The 25,763-nt window shown below is 35.2% G+C and overlaps 1 protein-coding gene across 1 annotated transcript in view; it reads left to right on the top strand.

The window, feature by feature from the left end:
* Positions 1–23,974, top strand: part of LOC114519799 (lutropin-choriogonadotropic hormone receptor-like) — a 32,580-nt gene extending 8,606 nt beyond the window's left edge. The window contains exons 3-19 of the mRNA XM_028539975.1: positions 14,019–14,087; positions 14,955–15,026; positions 15,590–15,655; positions 15,918–15,989; positions 16,260–16,331; positions 16,675–16,749; positions 16,987–17,061; positions 17,197–17,268; positions 17,748–17,825; positions 18,237–18,302; positions 18,759–18,830; positions 19,164–19,229; positions 19,792–19,860; positions 20,283–20,354; positions 20,449–20,520; positions 20,682–20,892; positions 21,414–23,974. Of these exons, the coding sequence (XP_028395776.1) occupies positions 14,019–14,087; positions 14,955–15,026; positions 15,590–15,655; positions 15,918–15,989; positions 16,260–16,331; positions 16,675–16,749; positions 16,987–17,061; positions 17,197–17,268; positions 17,748–17,825; positions 18,237–18,302; positions 18,759–18,830; positions 19,164–19,229; positions 19,792–19,860; positions 20,283–20,354; positions 20,449–20,520; positions 20,682–20,892; positions 21,414–22,718 (2,584 nt within the window). The 3' untranslated portion in view covers positions 22,719–23,974. The remainder of the gene's footprint in view (positions 1–14,018; positions 14,088–14,954; positions 15,027–15,589; positions 15,656–15,917; positions 15,990–16,259; positions 16,332–16,674; positions 16,750–16,986; positions 17,062–17,196; positions 17,269–17,747; positions 17,826–18,236; positions 18,303–18,758; positions 18,831–19,163; positions 19,230–19,791; positions 19,861–20,282; positions 20,355–20,448; positions 20,521–20,681; positions 20,893–21,413) is intronic.
* Positions 23,975–25,763: the final 1,789 nt, after the last annotated feature.

Here is a 25,763-nt window from a genome sequence, read left to right as displayed (position 1 = left end):
AACTGAATTAAGACTGGAAAGTTCACTCTCTGACTTTGCTTCAAGCTTCCGACAGAGTGAACGTTCTAGTCTTATTCGAGTTCACTGCGTAGCTATAAGACGCAACTAATATAAACATATCAGTTCATATTTTAATATTTTTAATCCGTCGAACATATATTTACACTCCTCCGGATATACCTTTTGGATGAAAATTATTTGCAGATGTATGCAAAAGCATTAAAACTTTAAAATTTTTATAAAGTTCACACCCATGGATTTTAGCAGCACTATATTTGGCTACTTCTTAATTTGGTCATACTAAATTTTGATTATGGATACTTCTGTCAAAAGTTTTCTAAGTACAAAATGCTTATAGAAATTCAAAGATTGGTTTCATACTATTCATGATAAGAATTGTGCAGAGTAATGTATAGGCCTAATCATACCAGAGTATTCAAAAGTAACAATTGTGCAGATCTGAGAGTTGAAATTCAACAAAATTTATATACTACTTTCTATATAGACACCACTTTGAAAACTGTTCATCGTGTTTCAACTACGTATAAATATAGAACCATAAAAAACAGAGTGGCAATGTATTCTAACAACTTCGCATCCAATGTGGTTAACAACAGCCTAAAAATAGACAAAAATCGCTTCTCGACTTTTCGGAGAGTTCATTCACCGATAAAATACTTTATTTAGTTTTTCTAATTCTTCTACCACGCAATAACACTCTATATAGATGCAATAACACACTCATGCATGCGTCGTGACACAGCAAGTCTTCTAAGTACAAGACTTGTCATGATTTGTTATGAGGAGGAATGCAGTTTAATTAATTAAATAGATATCTTCGTCAAAATGTGATGACTTAAAAATGTTGTAATATAATACGATTTTGCCTTGAATATAGTTGTAGGATGTATCACGATCATATCTGATAATATAAATTTAGGCAGATGAGATTGATGACACATTTATATACTAAAATGGGATTTTCAAAACATGGTAAAGCTTGTTATTCATTGCTAATTATAGAGTGCAGCGAAAGTGATTTATCTTCATTTCAACACAAATGTTCAAGCCATTCGTTATTATTTCCTAATCTTCATTAATTAAGACCGTATTAACACCGTATAGATTTAAATCCCTAAAGTTCTTTCTTGACCTAAACAGTAAGTTAATTTTCTTCAAAATTTATAACACGATATACGACCTATAGGGTTGCAAGCGGCGACTATGACCGAAGATCGGTGAAGCCGAAAATATGGATTAAATTTTTAGCATGCATATATATGAACACATGAATACATGCGTATGACAATTAGCTTCGTGCTTTGAAGAATCGGTTTCAGAATAAGTGAATGTTGAACGTTGTGAAATGAGTTACAAGACTTTTTAATAAAGGAAGGATTTGTCAAATCAGCTACAAACCTTCTTAATGAAGAAGGATTTGTTCACTTCTACACTTTTTCAGTCACTAGAGAAGAAAACAAAGGGATACGATTCAAAGCATTGTTTTTATTCAAAGCAACGCGGATGAGAAAGGAAATGATTTTTTTTGAAGAAGAATGCATGACTATAGTATGAACACAGAGAAAGATTAATTAATTCAATTTCGGCCGTTGTTCTTCAATCGTTACTAGACGACAGGTGTTGCCAAAAAGAACAATAAGATCTGCGAAATCAGAGAATTGGGCCATTAAAAAGGAAATGGACGTAACAGATTTATTTATTCGCGTCGTAAGTCGGCTCTATATAAGAAGCTTTTTTCTGCACCGCACGATACAAACACAATGCCTTCCTATGTAAAATAAAGCTTGTGTGTTGAGTCTATTGGTTTTATGTGTTAAGTCTATTCAACAAGTTTCAAGCGTTGTGGGGGAGTGGGTGTCAACCTTCGCAAAGAGATTATTACAGAAATTATTCATTCCTCAATTTTATAGCCAATAGTCTCCATTCAGAATATACCCAAGATATTTTAGCTGATTTTTTTTTACTTTCCAATCCTTCCTTTATAACTAGTGACTTGCCTTAGTACAAGTGAGATTTTTCATTGAATGTACTTTAAAATCTGCATGCAAGCCGTGAATGTTGTACATGTTTATATGGAAAAAAATGCGAAAACCGCTTTGAGCTTCTAATTTGCAAAATTAAAGTTCGTCTGACCTGATAAAACTGTATTGTTTATGGTGGAAGAATAGCCAGCATAGATAGTTCATGTAAATATTTGTATAAAACCTATTTACATTCACAATTGTATATTGACTAAAAATTTTCTCATAGATCTAACCTTGTCATATATCAAGTTACAAATTAAATGCTTAACAATGATCAATGTCATTTTAACTGTTTATTACCGTCTAAAAAAATTAAGCATATCTTAGCTACATCTATCGCTGTTTCGCTTTCATCAAAATGAGTATACAAATTAAAGGGGAAATGGGCCTACATAGCTGTTTTTAGTGAGACGTACTCCAGAGAAGTTGATATATAAATAGAGAAACGGGAAGTATGGCTTATCAAATTTGGATACGTTTGAGTACTAATTTCCTCTAATGCAGACAGATTGGCCATGGGAAACAGGATCGGATGAACAACACGTTCTAGGAATGCAAAAATGTGGCTTTCCTTTCGGAATAGTGTACTTTATATATGTTAGTACGGTAGCTCAACTACTTATAAATAATGAACCTCTTATAGGTTGGCCTATAGGCTATAAACGACATCAGGGGCGTTTGTCATTACTGCCGTAAATCTCCTTTCCTGGGTATTTTCACTTATACACGTTATTACCATAGCTTGTGCAATATCATATTATCTAACTATTAAATTACCGATTTATTAAAAATAGAATAAGCTATATTTATCTGAACTTTAATCCTCTGAACAGTGGGTAGGTGCCGAGTGGTCTGTCTTTGGAATGTTGTTATGACCAACCTATGATAACTCAATGGAATTTTAAACAAACTGCCCTGTAGTTAATAGCGAGATTTAGTGGTGACAACGACTACGACTGCAAGCTTTGTTTGATTACGCCATCGTGAAAAACTATGCTTTTGACTGCTTTCTTCGTCAATTTCGAGCCAAAATCTGGAGGATAATACGTGTTTTCGCGCGAAAATGACAAATATCGTATTCGTGCTATTTGTATAGAGCTCGAAATACAGCTAACGTGAAGCATTTATTTACCAATGTTTTCATCGATGAAAACTTTATTTTATGTACTATATGTGCGTGACTAATCTAAATTGTGCAACTTTTAATCATATAGATATAAACTCTGTTTAAACTTTCAATCCGATCAGGGATTAAGAGATATACGGAGGTGGCCAAGAATAACAGTTTAGAACTGTATATTTAATGTGGATAGAGTATATAATGTTATTATTTAGTTCACTAATAATAAAAATTCAATTAGGAAGTCAAGCGGTATGTACACACAGCGGAACACACATAAAGATAGGAAAACCTAACTGCATTGTTTGCCAATGTCTGCGTTCTGTTTGGATAAAAAGCTTACTAAATTGGCTTCAAAACCCATCTTTAACTGAAAACCCTCATTTAAACTATATATCGGATGTTATATATCACCCCATTACTATTTTACCACTTCGATATATCTGTCACTACCTAATGTTCCTGTTATTAACCAAGTATGTTGTAAGAAGAAACAAAGTTATAAAAAATCCAACCCTTATTCATTGGTTTACTGTCAAATGCTTGTTATATAAAATAGCCCTTGGACATATGGGTAAGGATCCTTTATGGATCCTTAGTAAGTTGAGACATATATTTAAAAAACAAAATAATAAATTTCTCCTGTTATTCTCTGTTTGTAATGTAGGTTAGTGATTGAGTTTCCACATAGCTACTAATGTTGATTGTTGAACAGCCTATACTATTAAAGTCCAAAATCACCAAATATGATCTTATATAAATATTTTATGGCAATAATCGCATATTGCATCCCGGGCCTCCAGGGAGAACAGCGTTAAACTAATGGGAATACACTTTCGAAAATAAATTAAACCTCATTCATCCATTCAATGGCAGTGTAGTAGAAACAGACCGCAATGAAATCTTTCTTGACATTCCTTGAAATTATAGCATGATAATTCGGAGAACGTTTTGACTAAGCATCGGCATTCCAATCGGCAAGTTAAAAGGAATTGCCTTAAGCTACACTATGCTTTTTCACATGACTAGGTACAGTACCTAAATGAGATTATTCCACGTAGTCTTTGGATTGTGATTAACATGTACCTCATCGGTCGGGAATTATCAAATCTCTCACTTCATTATAATATTTCATAGGTTAGAGCCAAACAGCAAACTTAATTGATTCAATCCGGCTGCCCATATCTCAATTATGAATACTTTGGACATGTGAATCATATACTTATCTATACTTTATTCTTTTTAATGAAGAAAAAACACTCAAACTAGTCGCCCAAGTAATCTAGCTTTCGAGTCCACTTCGAAGTGAACTGAGTAAAATCTTTTGGAAACTTAAAGTGACTTTACTGTCCGTCTTTTGTAACTTGAGCTGCACACACTGTGTGATGTCATGTTTGTCATATTAAAGTGGCTATTAATGCATTCATTAAGGTTTATATATGTACATAAATAGGCAAAGGTTCAAATATGATGATACTTTTCACTGTGCGAAGAAATTTTGTAAAATTCACGGGCTTGAAGGTAGAAATGAGGATGAGGGATAGAAGGTTGAGAGGATGAATCAATATTCGGTCATTTCTTTCGATTTAGGATAATATCCAAACACAACTTAAATTCAAGCCATGCAGGAAAAGTTGAGAAAGACATGTTAACTATCGGTCCTCCAGTCGAAATTGAAACTACGCCATTGCGATACCAGTGCAATGTTCTTGCCACGGAGCGAAAGAGGAGGCCGACAAGCATCGCAATGGCGTTGGCGTGAGATTTTCGCTAGAGGACCGATACTTGATACATTTTCTTAACTGTTCCAGCTTTAATTTGATTTGTGTCTGATTTCCACACGAAATTTGGACCATTAATTAAACCATATAAGTATAGAGAACACACAATGGTTGATCAAATTACTGGAAAAGGAGCCAGCTTCCAGTTACCAGCCTGTCCTGGATACTCAAGCCATTGCCATTGGCACCCTGGCCTTTGTTCTGAATTATTTCGTGATATCATGTTATATGTGCGTATAACGTTTGTATAGAAAGTTATTATAAATATGTATCCACCTCTCGAGGTATGTTGACAAAGAAGACTTGATTTACGTAACGAAATTTAACGAGGGTTTAAACATCTCTTTAATTTCTTAAAGGTGCAAGTTACATCAGCTGCTCCACGCAATTGGGTACATTAATTACGTATCGAATTAGGTTCGTCGCGTGGTTTATCAATTTTTTTGCATCTTTAGCCATTTGTGTGCAATTTTTATCCAACATTGCATGTGGTGATTTCACGTTAAGCTTTGAAAAGTAACAATTACACATGGCATGTATTCGCAAAGGTATAAAACCTGTGTCGAAGCAATAAAAAATGTATAATTACACTCGCTAGAATGTTACATCAAGTGATGCTTGTCGCATTAGGCTGGATTTCCACTTAGAGAAATAGTCAGCTAGCGAAATATTTGCATCTTTTTTTTATGAATTTTTACAGCATAAATAAATTATTTCAACATGACTCATGCTCATTTCAAACGAAAACACGCAAACATCGTATTTCAATGCTATATGCTAGCACTCCAATGCATGCTGTAGATTTTATGTAAACTTGAACAGCTGAAATTCGAATACGACTTTAGCAGTCTGTCTAAATTAACACTCTATTTTGTTTTTTTGTGTTCCTGTTTCCTTGGTGGGACAAAAGGCAATGCACCTATCATCAAATCTTGTGCAAAATGTATTGGTAATGACGTAGGAAAATCTCGCTTTAGCTCAATTGCGCCACCAGGTCTTTATGGCTGCGGTTTATATCCCCTTGTGTCTTTAAAATATCCAATGCAAAATCGATACGAATTTCATTGCGTTAATGTCGAAACAGGTTAGAGCTAAAATGATATGAATACAATACCTCGGGGTAAAGTTAATGTGTATATATATAATGCACATCCTGAGGGCTATAAAAAAGTCCAGACATTTGAAGTATTATCTTACTTATTTATTTTACCATTCAGTTTTCTTTCGTATTTTACGCTTCTTTTCGTATTGCGATCTAATAAGTAATCACAGATTGTATGCAAGTGATTCACAGCCTACAGTACGTTTAAAAAAACCTTGATCTTGTGAATAATGGCCTTCATTACACCCGCCTAGCCTGTACATGAATACCGTTCATCTATGAGATTGCGTTCTTTAGTCAGAATTATAGTAAAAGCTAAGGTATTTCTCAGTGGTTCTCGTCATGTTTACGGCTGGAGCCCTTTAATCTACAGTCAATCGTCACTTTCATTGCTTTTACGTATGCTCTCTGATTCCTTCTTCCGGTGTATGGTCAAGTACATAGCACAGACAAGGGCTCTAACAATGCATTTAAAAATGGTCCCTCAAATTGATGACAAACTGATGATTTTCCGTCACACTCTAGTGGGATGTCAAATGCCATGGAATGAGATCTTTCTTGGTTGAGTGACGAGGCAGAACCGTTGCCTTATGCTGCCCAAATTTTGATATAAATACATAACGCAATCTATTCAAAATATTCACACAATTTCAGGAAAGAGTCACGCGTCTGTCAACTACGCCATAATTCACTTTATCAAAAAATGTGATAAGAACTTGTGTGATTTTAAAATCCCTCACTTGCCATATCTGATGAGAAAAATATGCCGAAGGTATTCGAGAAATTGTAGGTATCTGCTTGTTGGTTTTAAAACCTGAATTTATTGAATTATTTAAACTTTTTAGTATTTTTAATAGTTTCAATTATTGCTAACCGCGACACTTGGAAAGCATTTTATTTCCGTGTAAATCAAATGATTTAATATTGAAATTAGGCTTCAATTGGCTTGAATCTTTATGGTTATTTTTGATTATATAGCTTTAGCTGTTATTTTCTTTGCCTAAGAATTATCTTAGAGATTCAACACTTTGTAAATTTTGCGCGTATGACGTGCAACATTGTTTTTAATGGTGTTTCGTTATGTCCACTCTTCTTTTTATAAACTTTAAGTACATGAAAATGCGCATGTAGTTGTGTTTTCTGGTCGTATGCCACGTTAAATAGGCCGGGCATACTAAAGACAGCTGTTCAACAAAAAGTTTAAGCTCGTCAATTTTCGATTCGTATCTCTGTCATCGACACATATAAATCGAAATAGATTCAAACTGAGCATGTAAATCTTTTGGCACGAGACATGTTTCATGCAATTATCTCGCCCCTTAAGGCAACGCCCTTTTCTAATTAGCCAACGGTAAACGCGTTAAAGCGGTATCTTCATGCACATATTCTACCAATTTCGATGCCAATTTTAGCATAAATACGTCCGTTCATCCCATATACCAATTCTATTCAGGTATGCAATTAATATTTCAATAATCCTACTGTTTATATGCATGAATGGAGTGCCGCAATGATTAATTAGGGCATCAGTTCAACACGTTTCCTGATTTCAACAATATGCATGTATTTATTGTTTTATCAATATAAAAATGCAGACAGGTTCTGCGGGCATTATGACCATGGTATGCAGCAGCTGGGGACAGAAAAAACAGATTTTAGAAGTAAAATAGAAATTTAATCCTATGCACTTTATCACAATAACATTTACATCCATTAGCGACTATTCGCAGTCATTCCAGTCATTCTAGTCATTACATAGACGCCCTTATTTTTCATTGTAATTATGTAGTTTTTTATCAAATTTTATAAACACACTATAATTCAAATTTTTGCGAATATCTGTTAATAAACACGACTTATTATTATTATGCAATGTTCCTAATCATTTGCCTCTCGTTATTCCAATGAAAAAGCAATCTCGATGTGTCTGACAAATCATATATGTGTAACTCAAAGAGTAAAATATATGGGAAAATGTTTTTTAAGAAATTTGATAAATTCGCGTCAGTAGCTATAAAAACGAGCGTCCTATGAACTCGCGCTTGTGGTATATTAGATTTATAGAGCAAAATACGTATATACTTGTGACAAAGGTTCGTTGCAGCCTTTAAAACCTGTCGTTATAATATCATTACATGAAGTAAATAGACAAATGTTCATGTTTTCATATATAAAATAACCAGAGAGCAGCGTGGCAGCGTCTTAGAGCAACTTCGCATCAAATATGGTGGTCAATAACAATTTCCTAAAATACACAAAAAAACGTCTTGACGTTTCGACCTGATAGCCGTCATCAGGAAAGATAGTGTGCATGGAGAAAAAAAGGGAGATCTCATGTTTTGTATTAAGAAAAAACACTTGACGTACATGCATATTATAGGTTGCCAGGATTTGCCAAAAAAGCTTATAATGAATAATTAGGTTATGATCATTTTCGGTAACTTCTTTGAACAATCTAAATATTTGAAATAGATTCAAAGATATTGAAAATTTAATCTGCGTTACGATATAAAATAAACAGTGTGAGATAATGGAGTTGCTACCAGGATCGCTCCATGCACGCAGTGAGTTATAAACAATTTTGCAAGTCTTTCTTGTTGCCTCTCACAAGACATGTCGCCATAGTGTCTACCTCATGCAATTGCTATATATAATCGTTTCTTTGACGCCCGCTTGAACAACGGGAAGTTAATTAGGTCGTATTTTTTAGATATAACAATATACTTATGCTTTCATTGTTCTTATGGGAGTTCTCTTAAATATTGACGTCATGTCACCGGATATAATTTGAAATATGGCAGCGACGATGACAAAACAACGGTAACCACAATTTGCTTTTCGGTCACCTTTATATTGCGTGGAAACTGATATATGTATATAAAGACAGCTGTCTTGAAACCTCATATCCAGTCTAACGGTGTAAACACGTCAACGGACGTTGTAGAGGACATTAGAGGAACACAACGCCCGGTAGGCGTTATTAACTCGGGCTCAATAAATACACTACACTGAAACTGAGCTATATTGATACACTGTGGTCTGTGAATACGCCACTGTCCGCGCGGAATACAAAGCCTGCGCCACGAAAAATAAGAGTAATAGCGAAACCTAGACACGGCTACCACAGTAGAGTCAGTAGAAAGCATTGTAGTATTAAGTGAAAAGGTGCATATTAAATGCATAAGATGCAGGTTCAGTCATTCACAAGACCCATGAAGTATTTTTAAACATAGGCTAATATCCACCATAAATGGTGTTAACCGGCCCCAGGTCGCCAAAGTTCCGTATTGAAAAATTGGATCGTTTCCTACTTCCCGTCTGTCCAAGGAAAGCACTCGTGACTTTCCAGACAAAAACATGATAAGATATGCCGGTTAACGTAAAAGGAATTCCTAATCAAACTACCGGGTACCATGTGCCGAAACCACAACCACATAAACAGGCATGACTACGTAAAAAAATGATTTAAATAAACGGAGCTAATGTTTCACTTCCTAACCCATAATTACGTTCGCACTAGTAACTATTTAACTAACCAACGCATACTTGCGATACATCTTATAAGGGAAATTCAATAGTTTTTATTTTCTCTGGTATCTTGTGCAACCTTTTTTTGTTGATATACACATCTCACGGTGAATAAATACTTCATTTTGCGATGATTAATATCAAAAATTTACTTAACGTATTAGTCACGTGTGTGAGATATAAGTCACGTGTATGAGATATAAGTGTATGTAAAATCGCCCAATTCGTGCTCTAACTTTATAGGATTGCAATCCGTTAGTGTCGCCGTCTTGAAGAGTTAGTTCCGCTAAGATTTTGGTGTTCATTAACTTGCGATAGCAATCGATTTCAAAAGAAATGAATAAATTGACATTTACATAGCGCATGACTAAATCTGGCCAGCTACGCCACTGGTTCTGCTTTTTATATCTTTGAGGCCAAAATTGGTCAATATGTTCATCAATTAATATTCATATACATGCATTATATTGGCGTTGAAATCTAGCTATGTTGCGCCTTGAAATACTTCAATGGTAAAAATTTCCATTTATAGTAATGATGCTCAGTCAGTGCATGTGTAAAATCGCAATAAATAAATATAACAGAATGCGCATGTAGAAATCTTAGGTCTGCAATAACTGATTCCTAATAATCAAATTAGTGAAAAAAACAGACGCAGGATATTGTTGTTTGCCTGTAACAAATACAATATACAGATGTTGTTTTCTGTGTTTTGTTTTGTTACATTACGTTTCTCTTTTGCTAATTTAGTATAAGTGTACGTAACTGCTTGTCCTTTTCTAAATTTCATCAGCAAACCCGTTTTGGAGAATAACATTCTGGTAGAAACCACGGACCTAGTGCAATTCATTTATACATTCAAAGTTATACATTCAAAGTTATACATTCAAATATTTTACTTCAGGCAGTATATGAACTGCGGTAATTCTGCACGAGGTAATTATGAATATTGTGTGTCTATAGAGAGGCGAAGAATATAAAGCTGTAAACAAGATGATTAATGAAAATGGGAAAGGGTTTTGTATTCGTTGATGAATCTTGATAATATCTTTATAGTGCTAACATATTGACAATGATAATGAGTAAACAATGTCGGGAATTGAGTGTGCAAGAGGCAACTTGTGTGGCATCACCATTAGAAAAGAAAAAATTGTTTTATTGTGTCAGCGCCTCTTATCAAAGATACTCAGGTGCGACAATGTCAGATTTTTAGCGCAGGTGCACAGTGCAGGGGCGTCCATAGACGCTTAATTTCTACAGGGGTGTACATTAAAATATTCATGTTCCTACACAGTAAATACACAATCCTCTTGTACCGAAATAAGTCCGGAATTACCCGCTTCTCTTTAAATACTAGTCCAGAAACAGGCTCTGATCTCGCTTGCATCCATTTACTAGGTTAAAAAATCTGAATGGAAACGAGTCAGTTAATTAACATGAAACCACGTCAATAGGAACCAAAAAGGACAAAAGAATGTGTTTAAAAATACAGTTATTATATTTGACAAACGATCTTGATTAATCATGAGTGTACACAATGTACATTTATACAACACGAAGAACTTGGATCAGATATAGCCGCCCACATTTTAGTCTACTTTCATACCTATATTTAAGGAAATATATCAACAAACACACCCGTTCAAAGGCCACGAAAATGCTAAAAGACGTTTCACGTTTAGTTTTATGTCGTGAAAAATTGAACCCATGCCAAGATCTAAGATTTCAGAAACGTAATTTATCCTGGAGTTGAAGCGAACGAAATAAAGCATCAAAACATGATAAGAAAGCATTAGGAATGGAACCTTAAAATACCTCAAGGGCGGTAATAATCTACAGATGGATTGTTAATCCAAGAGCTGCTTAAAAATTGTGATTAGTGCGATGTTTTGAGAGTCATTATTACATTAAAAGAAAGACTATTTTATGACTTTAAATAAACGCCCATCACAACCGCTCCAATCAGTGAATAAGCACAAAACCGCAGGCAAATTGGTTCTCTTTCATTTATTTTTCTCTGTCTTCTGCTTCTGAATTGCACAGAGGGAAAAGGAGTAACCAGCCGCGGTCGGCTTAGGTTATGCCCTTTGCCTATTTTTAAGTTGAATCATTAGCTGTTTAAGGACAAAATCCAAGATTTTGATCTTTGAAAATGATGAACAAAATCATGGATTTTGATGTATGAAAATGATCATCAATCACAGCAAATGTACATTTGGTTATCTGCAGATGACAAACCATAACATTGCTTCTTAAATAGCCATGGACATGAGCCAGTTTACACATCATTGACGTACATTATAGAATGTTGTTGAAAGATGAGCAAAGCATAATCCAGACAATTTCACTGTTGAATAAATTATACGAAACAACACGAGTAGGTGAAAGTGGCGTCGAAACGTGAAATGGGAAATCGTGGAAGTGTAAGATCACGGCGATATCTTTGTCTGCATTGTGATACATTCGTACGAGATTAATATTTGAAATTAAACACGCGATTATTATTAAAAAAAAACTCCATTTAAAGTGTCTCATTTCTCTGCAGCTTGGTCAAACGAGCTTAAATCAATTGGATTAGAGCAAATAATTGCTTTGAGACGTATCCAATATGGCGATTATTTGGATTTACTTTAATGCAATTAAAACTGAAGCCTGTCCATCAGGAAATGTATTAAAATATGAACCGTTCGAGTTAAAAGATTAATCAGGATTAATTGAAATTGTCGTTGTATGTATTTCTGAGTTTAAAAGCAATTAAGAATGAAAAATCATGATGTTGACTTTAATACTACGTTTGATGAAAATCAACGATGATTAATCACCGTGAGGAGATCAAGCTAATGAATAATCTTTAAAACGAAACTTATTTTCAGCGCATTTTAAGAAAAATTATAAGAATTTTTTCTTAAAAAGGCCAGAGAAAAGAGGTTGCTTGCAACCTTGAGGATTAATGAAGATTAGTGAGTGGAGAAAAGTATTTAATTAATTTCCAACAATACATCATTTCAATGCACTAATCCTTTGCATCATCAAATCTCTTTTGTTCACATTACCCATGGCATTATCGAAAAGTCAACTATATTTCATTGACCTTAAAGCAAGGTGAAATTTGCATTTTTAGCGGTTTCAAATTCCAGTCGGAAATTAACGAGCGACAACGCATACCGCGCGCTATGCATAATTACTATTCACAACATTAACACATGTTGAAGCATTTAACGTAATTAGTGAGATGCTACAAATATAGGCGAACAAATTCAGGTAATCACACGACCATACTTGGATTAACTAATTTTACGTCTGGCCTTACGCAATTCTGCCAATAGCGGTCATATTCAATACTCAGCATGTTCCCTTTCGATGGGTTGTCAAGCAAATTAAGCATAGATTTTAGCAATTTGTATACGAGGGATACAACACCGTGCCGGGATAAAGGCTAAAGATCAAAAGGGAGCTGCCAAGTTTCATTTGGCGACTGAAAATTGATTTTTAAGCTGTCTGCGGCCCTTAATTATGTATCATTGAACATGACTGTGTTGCGCAAAACATTTGCGTTATGTTGAAGTGGTATGAAAAAAAATTCGAATCCGAGGTCTGAGTGACAAGATCTATAGTCTTTTATATCAGCAGGAAACTAAGTATTGATCTATTAAAGTTTGAAATAATTATAAGTATACAATATACTCTAGCATTTGCTCTAAATCTATTGAACTCTTTTCAACTCATTCGTATAACCGGCATACATGCAAAATGCCCTAAGGAAATGAGGGACCTTATATAGCTTGTCCCCCCCCCAAACGATCACGAAAACTCCCACCATCTGCCAATTTGAACCCCTTCTCCCTCGCGGTGACAACTTTTTAAATGTTTATACCTGCCCCAGGATTAGCTGATCAGATGCGTCTGATAAAGTATCGTCTATGGGGTATCTACTCTTAGGTCTAAACCATAATTCCGAGTGGGGGTCAGTCAGCAATTGATTCACAACGGATTTTGTTTTAATGCTTTTTGACACGTTAAGATACTTACGAGAAAATTGTTTGCAGGCATTCATTAGTATACTAGAAATACATGCATGCAGCAACCCCTCGCCATTTTAAACGAAGAAAAATAATTCGTGCGCTACATAGACCTAACTTTTACGCTAATATTATGAAATAACTCGTGAAAATTTTCCTGAAACAAAGACAGTCGTAATGTCGTATGTCCTATGTCCTTTTTCTGATTCTTACTCCAATGTAAAGATACAAGTTTGCGTTTGAAGAACGAGGGAATAGAGATATCTGTACAAATCTCTTTAAATGCAACACCTGTTCTTCGGAACTGTAATTGGATAGTAGCTATGTACGGTTGACTTTCCATTAACGAAACACCCACTGATAAGGCAGGTTAACAAGTTTTTGTCTTGTGTTTATATTTATTTTTATTCATATTTATTTTAGGGATCTAAGTGAAAATCAGCTCAGTTACCTACCAGAGCCGAACATTACGATGGGAAAGCTGAAGGACCTGTATGTACCGTATTCTCCCTATCTACCTCCATCTACTACCTCTTCGCAATTATTAGGAATACGTTTATCACTTACACACTCTATTTTTCAAAATACATACCTGATTTTATAAGGTTTATCGTTATTTGAATCTTTAAGATATATTTGTTATTTACCGGGTGCGATCTCTGGATAGAAAAATATTGTCCCGACTCTCGAGGTATCAAAAACGACCCGAGGCCGCAGGCTGAGGGACGTTTTTGAGACCGAGGGGAAATATTTTTCTATCTGGACCGATGAAACGGTAAATACCGTATTTATTTATTTTTTTTTACAAAAAGCGGCGTTCGGTCGTAGGTATTATAATTGTGCAGTCAGACTTAGCAGTAGCGAAAAGAACAAACAATCAAAACCTCAAAACCTAATTTACAAAAATTCACTTCAACTTATCGTCATAATCATTTGGTCCATATATTTGAAATAAAAAAGTCAAAAGTTTGCGAGTAAATCTTTAGAAAAACAAACATTACGCTGTCGCTTAATTGAGCATAAAATATAGGATTCCGGACCGGGTTAGATATCGTAAAATTCTGTCTGCTGCTACAGCCAATTAGATCGCAGGAAAGCCTAGGATTCCGCCCGCTGCTTATTCGTAAAAAAATAATCATATTTATTTAATTTTCTTTGGAAAACTTCTCTAATGCAGTTACATTTTATTAATAAACAAAAGGCAAATTTAATAACATGGTTCATTTATAATTTGCAGAGATATATGATTTGCTGATAAAAAAAATATAGCCCCATGCATTTCCTCCCTTTTAAAATCGTGTTTTAAAGATTTGTTGTTCAAACCAACTCTCACTTCATAATTGTATTTTGTTTAAACAGAAATTTAAATCAAAACAAATTCACGGAAATACCAGCTATCGCGTTGTCAAGAATGCCCAATTTGAAACTTCTGTAAGTTATATATAATCACATTCGTATTGTATGTTTTACTAAATAGGCATATTTTCCTAGTTTTTAGCTACGTTGTCAAGACAAAATCACATCATTTTGAGGGTAGAAAGGGTGATTGTAAATTTAATGCAATATTCATACAATATTCTTCCAAGATATCTCTTATACAAATTTCGGTCGCCAATTCTGTCGAATGCCGTGGTAATCATAAATGAAAACCCCTGATAGATTAGTTGCTGTATATTAAAATCTAACTTACGTTTTAATAAATTTCAAAGCAAATTTCCTCACATTTTATTAAGTCCGACAACGAACTCCTAAACAACTGATGGGGGACGTTTGAGAAAAATATCTCCAATGCAATATTCCAGTGACAGTAAATGTATGATTCGTTAAAAATCCAGCCCATAGTCAAGGGCATTCCCTTTTTTAAATACCTGATTACAAAAAATGAGGGCTAAAGCACCAAGGCCACGATTTTTTTATGTTTTTACAGTCTTATTGTTTAGCAAGAAGGTGTTATTGATCGTAAAGGTGTTATTGATCAAACTCTTTATTTCCAGGTACATGAAGAATAATTGTATTCCGGAAATTCCGTCCACTTGGAAACAGCAAAAGTTGATATCTCTGTAAGTTCATTTTGTGTGCATGCAAATAAAGCAATATGAGCGAAAACATAATTAATCAGATAAACAATACATCTGAATGATGAAAAATATGAGCTAAACGAAAAACGACGTCAAGAATAAACATGTATATATATACACACACCTTCACGATGTTCGGAAAGTTCACATTGTTATAACGGCCTCAGCGTCTCATGAATTTGCCATCAATTCCTAATTGTTGTGAATGATTTATAACGACAATTTCTTCTCTCTTGTTATTTAGAGAATTGGATCATAACAAATTCGAAAAGTTTCCTTTTATTGGACCGAAAATGATGCCAAATTTAGAAATACTGTAAGAAATACTTTGTATCGTCATTTTAATTTTGGTAACTAGGATCAGTGCTTGAACGAGGGAGAAAGAGGGATTCTGCATTCAAATGTTTGATTATTTCAAAAATTGACCGACCTATCTTGCAAAATTGGCTCTTTGTTTCATCTTTACTGGAAATAAACGCATGCCATTTTCTCACTTTTGCTTCCATGCATCGGCAATATGAATTTGATAAAATTTGACGAAAGCTTATTTTTGGATAATTGAATTGAATATCTTTGAATCTTTTAGGTATCTTCGTTCAAACAAAATAACTGAGATTCCAGAAAATGCTCTCGGATATATTAAAAATATTCAGTCATTGTAAGTATGAATGTATTTGCAAAGAATTATTAATATTCATTGGTATTCAATTTTGCGTTGATATTGGCGTTCACAAATAAGATTGTATAATATATATGTAATATATATAAAGATCGACAGATGACCGCTCAGATCCGGGTCATTTTGATTCGTTATTGGATGTTTCTTTCCGTGAAATACGTCATATATGTAAACGTTTCTGCCTTTGATGAGTTTTGTCATTGAAACTAAAATCGACTATCAAATCGCAATACATAGCAAAACATACGTGTTAACGCACAATATTGTTAAGGTATAGTTTTAATCTTCATCAAATAATAAATACACTTTACGGATCATTTAGGATACTACATAATAATCGTTTGGAGTCCATCCATCCAAATTTTCCTGGAAATAACACCGAAAGTTTATTATATTTGTGAGTATATATATTTTGCAATGGAATATTTGTGACTATATGTATAGCAATGGAATGCGAAAAATAAGTAATTTTTGAATGAAATATAGCCTTTCACTGCTATATGCATGAGCAGCACTGGTAACATATGCATGAAGCTCACAAATCTTGTGTGGATATCATGCAATAACCAAATATCAAAGAAATATGATAGGTAAAACATTCATACTGATCCAAGGATGCAAATTTCTTTTCTAGCGATTTCTCTGATAACAAAAACCTGTCCACCATCAAATTTGAAACTTTTAGAAAATTAAGAAATTTAAGACGATTGTAAGTAGAAATCAAGTTATTTCATTTTTACTATCATATATTTATCAGGACCTAGTGAACGCGGATCAAATATTTCACTAATTATCTTTTATGAACGAAATTGCAAGTTGTATCTTGTATTATTTAACATTTTAGACGTTTTGCAAATACAAATATTATGGAGATACCTGATTTAGCATTTGAAGGTTTAAATTACCTAAAAACGATGTAAGTAGTATTTTATTCTGTCCGGCTAGGAATAAACTCACTTTAAATTTAGGGAATGTTCGTACAGTACATTATATATTATTTATAATATTATACATGCTATATAGTATCATTATCCAATATTAATATATTACCTGCAAATATGCAAATATAAATTAATCCATTTCTTGTTTGTTTCAAGTGTAAATGGTTGCCTTATTTACTGAAATTTATTTTCAAAATCCATAATACGGAAATATGCTATACCAATTATGTTTCCATTTACTATGGATATTGCAATTATATAATATTATATAATATTATTCATCATATGGATTTAAAAAAAAATCCAGTGTATTCTTCATCTCTCCTGAGAAATATCGAGACCTTTAGCTCACTCGGTTAATAAGAATTAAGTTATTGTTGGGGAGCTCTCATTCAGTGTAGGTCTATCTAAGATAATTTTATATTTTTTTAAAACTTTTTGTTTTGTGTTTCAGCGACCTATCAGCACAAACAGGAAAAGCGAGTAAAATTGGGAAAAGGGCCTTTGCAAACTTGCCTCAGCTTGACACCCTGTAAGTAATGTACATTTCTTGACCACACAAGATATTTCCAGAATACTATTTCGCCTCTTTTTCAAAAAGAAAAATCCTTCATGCTATTGCATGCATAAATTGGTGGGTTGCACTAAGAATTTTTATTTAGTGATTTAAGTGACTAGTGATGGAGCACAAATGACCAAGATTGCATATATTTGCAACCATGCAAGTGCAAAGCAAACTCATTCATGTACCACAAAGAACGAATGGATTCCACGATTTGGATTTTGAGTTAACCACCACTGGGTTTTATGCATGCATGACATCACTTCTAACCTATAAAAGTTTTCAGAAGATGTGAGAGAAAACCGAAATCAAATTTATCATTGTTTAACTTGCACTTCAATCCCTTGAGTTGTTCTGAAATATTTTTGTTCGTTTCCTTAGGTCATTGTCAGATTTTGGCCTAAACCACTTTCCAAATCTCACAGGAACAACCAAACTAGAAAACCTGTAAGTATTTACTACACATTATTCAATGAATAGAACTTTCCGGAACGATTTGAAGCACTGCAAGAAGCAGCAGTCACTTCTTCTTAAGCGTAAATATTGTAGCAAGATACATTGTAACCTTGTGTTGAAAAAAGTTCCCTCAAATATTAGCCAGGGCCGTATGTAGCTCGAAGCCTAAATGGGGGGGGGGGCTTGTCTCTAGTCAAGTCCCTTCCCGTCTTCTTTCCTGAGTAATTTTTTAACCTAATATACTCTTATTCTTCTCACGCGTAAATATTGTAGCAAGATACATTGTAACCTTGTGTTGAAAAAAGTTCCCTCAAATATTAGCCAGGGCCGTATGTAGCTCGAAGCCTAAATGGGGGGGGGGCTTGTCTCTAGTCAAGTCCCTTCCCGTCTTCTTTCCTGAGTAATTTTTTAACCTAATATACTCTTATTCTTCTCACATTCATCTAGAATTTTGAGGACGAACAATATAAAAAGATTACCGGACAACCTTTGCGATATTCTTCCTGAATTAGAAGATTTGTAAGTATAATTGTTTAAAATCATTGCGCAGTATTTTGGTCACATGTATACATCTGTAATTTCCATAAAGGTCTTATGAATTAGTAATTCATATATTAATTAACTTTCATACAACTAATATTAATTAGTATTCTTAACTTTATTACACACATGCCCTAATATGCATGAAGCATTTAAGCTTAATTCATTCATTTCACATCTCGTATCTCATTGAGAGGCTTGTTTCGCCTGTTTCTTGAAACAAAGTCTGTATAGACCACCATGATCCGTTCAAGATCATTTTACATATATGTTTACCATGATAACTACGATAACACCGTCTTCATTATACAGGGATCTTACCTCGAATAAATTAACAGTTTTACCAAGCCTATCGCGCTGTAAGAAACTGCTAATTCTGTAAGTTCAACTTTTTTTTCAAAATATTTACTTTTTTCATTTACAAAGGGATTTGTTTTAAACTCTCCCTGTTGGATTATACTTGTTCGACACTTACTTGGCCTTCAGCTGTGTTTTTTTAATTTTGAAAAGCTGTCCAAAGAACGGTTATATGGTACTCGGTATATAGATTTCGTGTGAAAATCTTCACAATGCGTCTCACTTCAAGAAATCTCTTTTGAGCAATGAAAGTGTTAGGGCACAGGTCGCATCCTAAGAAAAAGTTAGAACTGGCCATTTCATCCTGTTTTAAGATGCTTTCTGAGTCAAGGGTACACGGAAAATACTGAAAATTTAATTCAATTTAATTTTCCTGGTCTAATATTCCTATTGAATGAGCTGATATCCGATTATTTCTTTTTTATTACACCGATTTGGACCCAATCAGTGCGCGCTCTCGATCTGCCATATGAAAAAAACCTTTAACCCATTTATCCTTTGACCATTTGAAGTATCATTTTAACTTAGAGGCAACGTATGTATTATTTATGTTTCAATGATTAATAAAACATCCCTTTTATAGAAAACTAAGCAGCAATCAGCTTAAATCCTTCGGTGATTCACTGCAGGGCTTGGAGTCACTTTTGGATATGTAAGTGTAACATATGAATGTTAGTGTTATGTATGATCAAACGTATGGCAGCAGAGCTGTTTGGGAAAAACTATCAAACTTAAGAAATTTTTTTTTGAATTTTCCTCAACAGAATTTGGAATTTTATGTTACAAAATTCGACTATATTTGTAATTAAAATTAGTTAGAAAGTTCAGAAGAGAGTAGCTGGGAAGGATCGATGCAGGAATATTGGCATTGTAAAGAATAAATCTGGGTCAAAATAAATGTACAAGCCCTGAGAACGTTTAGTCCTAGTAGTATTAAAAAAAATGCCCTGGTTATTCGGGGAAAACGCTCTTCAGTTCTGTATGTCTGAATGACTGTACTGGTTCTCTGGGTTTAATCAAAGCAATCAAACAGTAGGCGCGTGTTTTTTTCATACAAATTTTGTTTTATCATAGAGAAGCAAAGTACAATAAGATTGAGTCAATTGGGGAAAACACTTTCAAAGGACTTACTCAACTGGAGAGCCTGTAAGTAAAGAAACGATTGTGGGAGCAATTTATGATTCCATGCAGATTTATTCGCATGCGCGTATTTTTCATTTATATCCTGTTTTCTATATAGGTTCCTCCAAGATAACGAAATATCAAAGATTGACAAGAATGCATTTTCCGACCTGCAGAGACTTAAAATATTGTAAGTGTCCAAAAGTTGTTTTATTTTAAATCTTGAAAGTAGCACCGCTTTTTTCTTTATTATTTTCACGATCACGACCTTATCATTATACTTCATGTAAGCGCATGCCTCGGATACCGAGCAGCGCACAAACCTAGATTGATTTGGATTGTTTAATTTAGATACCTGTCAAATAACGAGTTTCCTGAACTACCATCTCTGGGTATGGGGAATGTTGAGCGACTTTCAATTAAAGGAAACTCTATACTCACAAAATTTCCGTCCCGGAGGAATTTTCCAAATATCAAAACATTGCATCTTTATTACCCGTATCACTGTTGTGCATTCCTCAATGAAAGAAAAGAATCACCGTTGCTGACTAACCTTACTTGGGTACGTATTGCATAGATTGTATAAAATTTGTAGTGTAAGAATTTGGAGGATTTACTACAACTACGAGATTAGGCTTCCTTTACTGCTGATATAGATACTTTCAATTTGTTTGAGTGCAAACAAAACAATATCTTGGAAACGAGGCGGGGGCAATGTAATCTATTGCTATTGGGATGATTTTCATTACCTAAAAACATGTTTCTATTCTTTCAAATGCAACACCATTTTCATTCATAATTGTGTTTTGAAATCTTAGGCATGTGCACACGAGCGTCGTTTTCGAGCGTTTTTAAAATCGTTTTTGTCTATCTTATTGCTTAGGCCACGCGATTCAAGGAAAAACATGCGAAATATATTAATTTAGCTTCAACTTCTATTGTAAATTGATGGTGTTTAGAATTGTTTCGGCATGAAAAAAATGTAAAAACGCTCAAAAACGTTACTGTGTGCACATAGCCTTTGTGAAGATATATGTTCGTAGTTAAAGATGTTTAGTTGATTATGTTTTTTTTCTATCTCAGCCTCATGAAGAAAATTTGAAATTCACCTGGACTTGGGTATCACAGAACAACACACAAGACCCCTTTCAAGATTTTTCTGCCAGTGGCGGAGAGGAAGGGGACTCAGAGCCTGATGATGATTTAACATATAATGTTGAATGCACTCCTGAGCCTGGCCCGTTTGTTCCGTGTGATGATCTCATGGGGGACTGGGTACTACGATGCGGAGTATGGATCGTGTTTGTGCTGGCGCTGTGTGGAAATGCGACGGTGATTATTGTCATTCTTGCTAGCCATACCAAGATAGATGTCTCGCGGTTCTTAATCAGTAATCTTGCTTTCGCCGATCTTTTTATGGGAATTTACTTGGGTTTCCTGGCTGTTGTGGACATTTCAACATTGGGAAACTTTCGAAGCTATGGCGTCGAATGGCAATTGAGCGCAGGATGTCGAACTGCTGGCTTCCTCGCTACACTTTCAAGTGAACTTTCAGTATTTACACTAACTGTAATAACACTGGAAAGATACATTGCAATCAAGAATGCCATTCGTGTAAATCGGAGATTACAGTTGAAAACTGCCATAATAGTTATGCTTGTTGGCTGGACCTTCGCCCTTGTCACTGCAACGCTTCCCTTACTTGAAATCAACAGTTATGGAAGATTTAGTATTTGTTTACCGTTCGAAATTGGTGATCTTAAATCCATCGTGTACGTGGTGTTCCTCCTTTGCCTTAATGCTGCTGCTTTTGTCATAATTCTTTTCTGTTACATCCTAATGTATTGTTCAATTCGTGGATCCAACGCGTGGAACGCGAGTGACCTTCGCGTAGCAAAGCGTATGGCATTATTGGTATTCACTGACTTTGCGTGTTGGGCTCCAATAGTGTTTTTCTCTCTATCTGCTACCTTTGGATCAACTATTATAAACCTCAACCAGGCAAAAATCTTCACTGTCTTCGTGTTTCCACTTAACAGTTGTGCCAATCCATTCCTTTACGCGATATTTACTTCCCATTTCAAGAAAGATCTCTTAGCGATATGTAAGAGAGTGGAAGAGAAGTACCCCTTTCTGAAAATAACGAAGCATCGATTGTCGTTCAGTCGTCGTAGTTCGTACAGCGGTGCTGTTTCCGAGAATGCGAACATGTACCTGCGAATTCGCAGGTTTTCACTACCGGTGTTTCCGAAAGGTTTCACTAATTCTATAACAACCAACGGTAGAACATCGGACTCGTCAAACTCCAACAAGAATAGTTCGGACACGAATGCGCTCGCCCATGATTGTAACGAGCAATTATTAACAGAAAGGGAAACGTCTGTTTAGATGGAAAGAAGAAAAGACGCCTTCCTGTAAAGATTCCGCCTCGTAAATTTCGCGCTGGTATGAAGATCTCTTTTATAAAATCGGGGTGAACTGAATGTTCGTATTTAGTGCTTGAAAATAGCCCGGATAAAGAATTGAAAAACAACTTCATATGTTCTCAAATCGTTCTCGTTGAAGAAAATATCTTGAGGCATCGTTCATCCTCCAGTGTACATACTATTGAATGAAAACAGAATTTCCAGTATACGAATTAATGCAATCCAAAACAATCTTCCCGAACATATAAACAATTGAGTTCCTTTTGGCGCTAAGGAGCATAAACTGCATATGAAAGCAATGGCTGTAGTAGTCTACACATGTGTAAAAAGAAAAGAACTATAACAAATGAAACATATAAAATGAAAGGGTAAAGAAACAAAAGATTGAAAACCGTTTGGTGCAACCGTGATATGTTCATAGAATCACCAGACCTCCACAAGCGACGCATCGGAAACAAACATCGTCGATTATGATATTCCCAAAACAATCTTTGCCCTAAATAAATTATTTATGAAAAGTGTACAGTGTAATATATTGAACGATGAAAACGTTGTAGAAAGATGCAAAAAAACGAAATATTTTATTATAATATAAACTTTTTTTAATCATTGTAGAATGTAGCCAAATGAAAAATTGTGGTTTTTGAGATAAAACCTCGTACAGTCGTATAGTCGCATGAACAAACTTGAATTTAAACACTCGAACGTGTCGGCCATCTTGTAATTTTGAGATCAATTTTATTGGTCTCGTGGTTACTATATGCATGACCTAGTTATCGTCACAAATGTTCCATATTCACAGTTAGAATTTTGAGATAATCCTAAGTCATAACGCATTTGTAGAAAAAATTAGCATTAGCGGCAGAATTTTTGCGTAATGTTGAAAGACTGCCATGTGCACGCTTTTATGTGGTCAAAACTTAATTAGCCCTCGACTGTGTTCAAAGCCATTTCGAATTATGCAATTTTCATCGTTAGATCGATCTTGTACTTTTGACATGGCATAATAGTGCGATAATTTATCTCATTTCATTCACCAAAACTCCTTATTTTACGTTGTAGAGCTAGTTTTACTAGCATTTCCTAATATCGTTAGCTTATATAATATGCATGTATATCCTGTAAATAGTATAAAAAACTTTACCCTGCGCTTCGTTATAGATGTGCAATCAATTGGAATGTTTAATATATAATCACTTTCACAATTGATAATTCAGAGAGTAGAAAATTGAATTAGTAATAAAAATTGCTGGAATTTTGCATTTCAACTTTTCTACAGCTTCTGAGCGATCATAAAAATAAAAAAAATATTCAACGATACAGTCCGTACACCCATGGGCCCGTTTATGCTTTACCGGATTCGCATGCATGGTCAAGACACGAAAATTATCCATGTCAAAGCAAGTTTTACCCCAGCTCAAATTATGATAGCATATTTGTATAACGTGATCTACCAAATGAAAAGTTGTAAGAACGTCTAGTGATATCGTAAAACCGCATTTCATGACCATCTATAAAGCTGGTATGACGTGCAGAAAACCTACCAACAGTCGGCATTTTGTTTTACAAAAAAATTTTTACGTATTCGGGAGAGGGAGCTTATTTTCTCCCAGTTCTTCCACCTGTGGAGCATTTGTAAAAGTAAAGCAATTTTGGAATGTACCAAAAGGTAATATAGTTGTGGTGTAATGTGGCGGGCCGTTGTGTAATGTTGCGGGTTGTACTGTAATGTGGCGGGTGGTGGTGTAATGTGGCAGGTGGTGGTGTAATGTGGCAGGTGGTGGTGTTACGTGGCGGGTGGTGGTGTTACGTGGCGGGTGGTGGTGTAATGTGACGGGTGGTGGTGTTACGTGGCGGGTGGTGGTGTAATGTGGCGGGTGGTGGTGTAATGTGGCGGGTGGTGGTGTAATGTAGCAGGTGGTGGTGTTACGTGGCGGGTGGTGGTGTAATGTGGTGGGTGGTGGTGTAATGTGGCAGGTGGTGGTGTTACGTGGCGGGTGGTGGTGTAATGTGGCGGGTGGTGGTGTAATGTGGCGGGTGGTGGTGTAATGTAGCAGGTGGTGGTGTTACGTGGCGGGTGGTGGTGTAATGTGGTGGGTGGTGGTGTAATGTGGCAGGTGGTGGTGTTACGTGGCGAGTGGTGGTGTAATGTGGCGGGTGGTGGTACAATGTGGCTGGTGGTGATGTAATATGGCGGGTGGTGGTATAATGTGGCTGCTGGTGGTGTAATGTGGTGGGTCGTGGTATAATATGGCGGGTGGTGGTATAATATGGCGGGTGATGGTATAATGTAGCGGGTGGTGGTGTAATGTGGCGAGTCGTATATACCATATTCCGGAATATTCGACTTAGCAAGATCGAAGATACCATATTCTTGTATATTCGACCTTCATACCAAGGTCGAATATACTATACCATAACCTACTTTACCAAGGTCGAATACACCATGCCATAACCGACCTTACCAATATCGAATACAGCGTATTCCAGTATATTCGACCAAATTCGCCCTTACCAAGATCAAATATACCACTTTCCGGTATATTTCGACCTTCACTTCTTTTTATCGTGTCAGTCTGTTTAATATTATTCACTTATTACAGGAATATATTCCTTTTCATAAATTAGTTAACCGCTTGAGTATATTATGCATTGGTATCTTTACAGGGAGATTAAGTGGAAAGCTAGTTTTTATTCGCATTAGTATAGATCCGCTCCTGCCTAGTACAATATCTTTTATGAATAATATTCTAGTATTTTTAGGTACACATTAGACTAGACATTCAAACAAACAGGAAGATACACATTAGACTAGACATTCAAACAAACAGGAAATTATTCAGTTAATTCGCCAGGCGGGCCCTGGTTCACACACTAAAATAATTATTTGCAGGTATGATGATTAATAAGCAACTAAATCTAAGCAACAACTTAAACTAACTATATGGATTGTTGGATTGTGGTTTAATCCTCTTCACAAAACCTTCATTTATATTTATAATGTAAT

This window comes from Dendronephthya gigantea, unplaced genomic scaffold, assembly GCF_004324835.1.
Source record: "Dendronephthya gigantea isolate DGI-Jeju-01 unplaced genomic scaffold, DenGig_1.0 000014F, whole genome shotgun sequence".
NCBI lineage: Eukaryota > Metazoa > Cnidaria > Anthozoa > Malacalcyonacea > Nephtheidae > Dendronephthya > Dendronephthya gigantea.
The sequence above is the reverse complement of the archived record's forward strand: the minus strand, read 5'-3'. Positions and strand labels throughout refer to the sequence as shown.